A 2,643-nucleotide genomic window follows, 5' to 3' on the forward strand; every position below is an offset into this window, starting at 1 on the left:
AGCACATATGCAGCCTCGACATCGACTCCAAGGCCAGTTATGTCCGTCTCTCTGGTATCATCTGCACGATCGGTAAGTCTAAACTATCGGTAAGGTACTATCGGTAAGTCCACTACTGGCATAGCTACAGTATATAGCCTGGTACCTGTATTCTAAAGAATTATTCTGATACGACGATCGACATGTTACCTTAAAGGATACTACGAAATCTATGATGTAATTTCATTTATTAAAAACCAACAAATAAAAATTTAAAGCGATTTATTTCATACTCCTATAAGTGTTTAAAATAAACTTTAATTAAAGACGAATGAAATACCAGCAACCTATAACCCAAGGAGTCCAGTTTCAAGTATGTTTATGTCGTATTTCAATATCATGTTATAAAAACAATCAAAACGCCGCATGATTACTGCAGACTTCTATGAATACATTTGTAAACACCTAAAGGAATTTATTCTAAAAACACATCCACAAGTTTGTATGTATGTCGATCGAAAGTTCACATAGGTCACTGGGTTTACTAGCATACTAACTGAAATTAGGTTAGCAACGTCAATAGACTTTTCACATGCGAATTGTAAATTGCTTTTTTATCGTGTTTTATTTAGATTTATATATCGTGTAAGAAATGAAAGTCTATGTCCATGTTGGGGTTATAAAATGGTTAGTTTATATTATATGTATATATATGGTCTTTTTGATTAACCCAGGGCCGGTTTCCCGAGATGTAGCAATGCTGGAGAAGATGATGGAGACTGGTATGAACGTGGCTCGCATGAACTTCTCTCATGGCTCGCATGAATACCACGCGGAGACCATCAAGAACTGCCGCGAAGCTGAGAAGAATTATAGCGCGAAGTTAGGCGTACCATTCTCTTTGGCTATCGCACTGGATACTAAGGGTCCTGAGATCAGAACAGGACTTCTTGAAGGTGTAAGTACTATGTAATAGTTAACCACACTTTTCTTTATGTGGCAGGATTGATGTGTCTTTTACTAGAATTAGGATGAGATTTCTACATCAAAGGTCTTAAAGTCCAAATGATGACCCTGAGAGTGGCAATAATGTCTTCGAGTCTCTGTGTTGTAAATATGTGTTGATATTATACAGGGTGGTTCAGCTGAAGTGGAATTAAAGAAGGGTGAGACCATCAAATTGACGACAAACCCAGCATACCAAGAGAAAGGAAACGCAGCGATGATCTACGTGGACTATAAGAACATCACCGGTGTTGTAAAGCCTGGGAACAGGATCTTTATCGATGATGGACTCATCTCGATTATCTGTGAATCATCTACTGCTGATACTCTCGTCTGCACCATTGAGAATGGAGGTAAGTTTAATTATTTACCATCTTCTTTCCTACCTTATAGGGTTGGCGGGATTTCCTCCTCGAAATAACTCTTTCATCCGTCATGTCACCCCTCCCTTTGTCTTATCACTTTTCACGCACTCCAACTATTTCTTGGTCTACCTCTATCTTTTGACCTCATATATAAAATTCTCCTTGTAATATGCCCATACATTGCTAACCTTTTACTCGGGAATTTCCCTACCACTGTTTCTTTTGGGCTTCACTTCGAAAAACGGAAGAGAATAAGCAAATTTTTGTTCGTTAAGGTATGCTTGGATCTAGAAAGGGCGTGAACCTGCCCGGTCTACCTGTCGACCTGCCCGCCGTGTCTGAAAAAGATAAGTCTGATCTCCTCTTCGGTGTGGAACAGGGTGTAAGTATTAAAACTAGCTTTACCCGCGACTCCAACCGCGAGGAATTAAAAAATGAGTAGCCTGTGTTCTTCCAGGCTGTCCTCTACATCCAAACCAAATTTTATTACAATCTGTTTAGGCAAATTCTAGCAAACATCTATCCATTTCTTTCTCATTTATAATATTAGTATGATATTAATTTTGCATTTATATGCCGTGGTTGATTATTCTCATTGTCAAATATTACACAAATTACTTACTACTTAATATTCTTTATATTGTCGATTTTTAGTCCTTGAAGTTTATGTCAGTAGTTTTATCCAATTAAAGAATGTTTAGTAAAAAGATTTTTTCGTCTAACACTTCGACATAATTTACGAAGTTGGTAAATGGTTAACAATGACCATCTGGTCGCGTAACCACGTGCTTCTTATCATTTCACACGTGATAACGCGACCTTCTATTTGCTATATTATGTTGTTTATTTCCGATATTTGCTAAAGATTACGTTACCATGACTGTTACGTAAACATTTAGTTTATGGTCTCATATTTTAGTGGAAAAAGATCTTAAGTCGTCTTAGTTCAATCCTTTCTTGGTGTAGTTAAAAAATTCTCAAAATTTTTCAGATTAACAACAATTCTTAATTTTCGTCGTTTTTACTGAAAAAAAAGTAACGGTTGAATTGTGAAACGACATTTAAGAAAATGTCGGTTACATTTACTTAAACTGAAAATAGTTTATTATCATTTTGACGTTTTATAGATTGTAAGCCAGTACTAAGCGCTATTTTTAAGATTCCTTTTAGTATTCAGCTTTAAGTATTACCCAATTCCTCGATAGATTAAATATGTCAAATCTACACTAAGGGTGTCCCTTAACAATATCAGGTGGATATGATCTTCGCGTCGTTCATCCGCAACGGCGCCGCG

General features: G+C 36.7%; 1 protein-coding gene across 1 annotated transcript; it reads left to right on the forward strand.

The window, feature by feature from the left end:
• Positions 1 to 5: 5 nt before the first annotated feature.
• LOC106106802 (pyruvate kinase-like) lies at positions 6 to 2,637 on the forward strand (the record flags this gene model as incomplete). The annotated part of the gene is made up of 5 exons (XM_013287462.1): positions 6 to 72; positions 714 to 937; positions 1,115 to 1,337; positions 1,625 to 1,731; positions 2,602 to 2,637. Coding segments are annotated over 5 exons (657 nt in total), but the record flags the coding sequence as incomplete, so codon positions are not given.
• Between the last annotated feature and the right edge of the window lie 6 nt (positions 2,638 to 2,643).

This window comes from Papilio polytes, unplaced genomic scaffold (assembly GCF_000836215.1).
Source record: "Papilio polytes unplaced genomic scaffold, Ppol_1.0 DF822154.1, whole genome shotgun sequence".
In the NCBI taxonomy this organism is placed as follows: Eukaryota; Metazoa; Arthropoda; class Insecta; order Lepidoptera; family Papilionidae; genus Papilio; species Papilio polytes.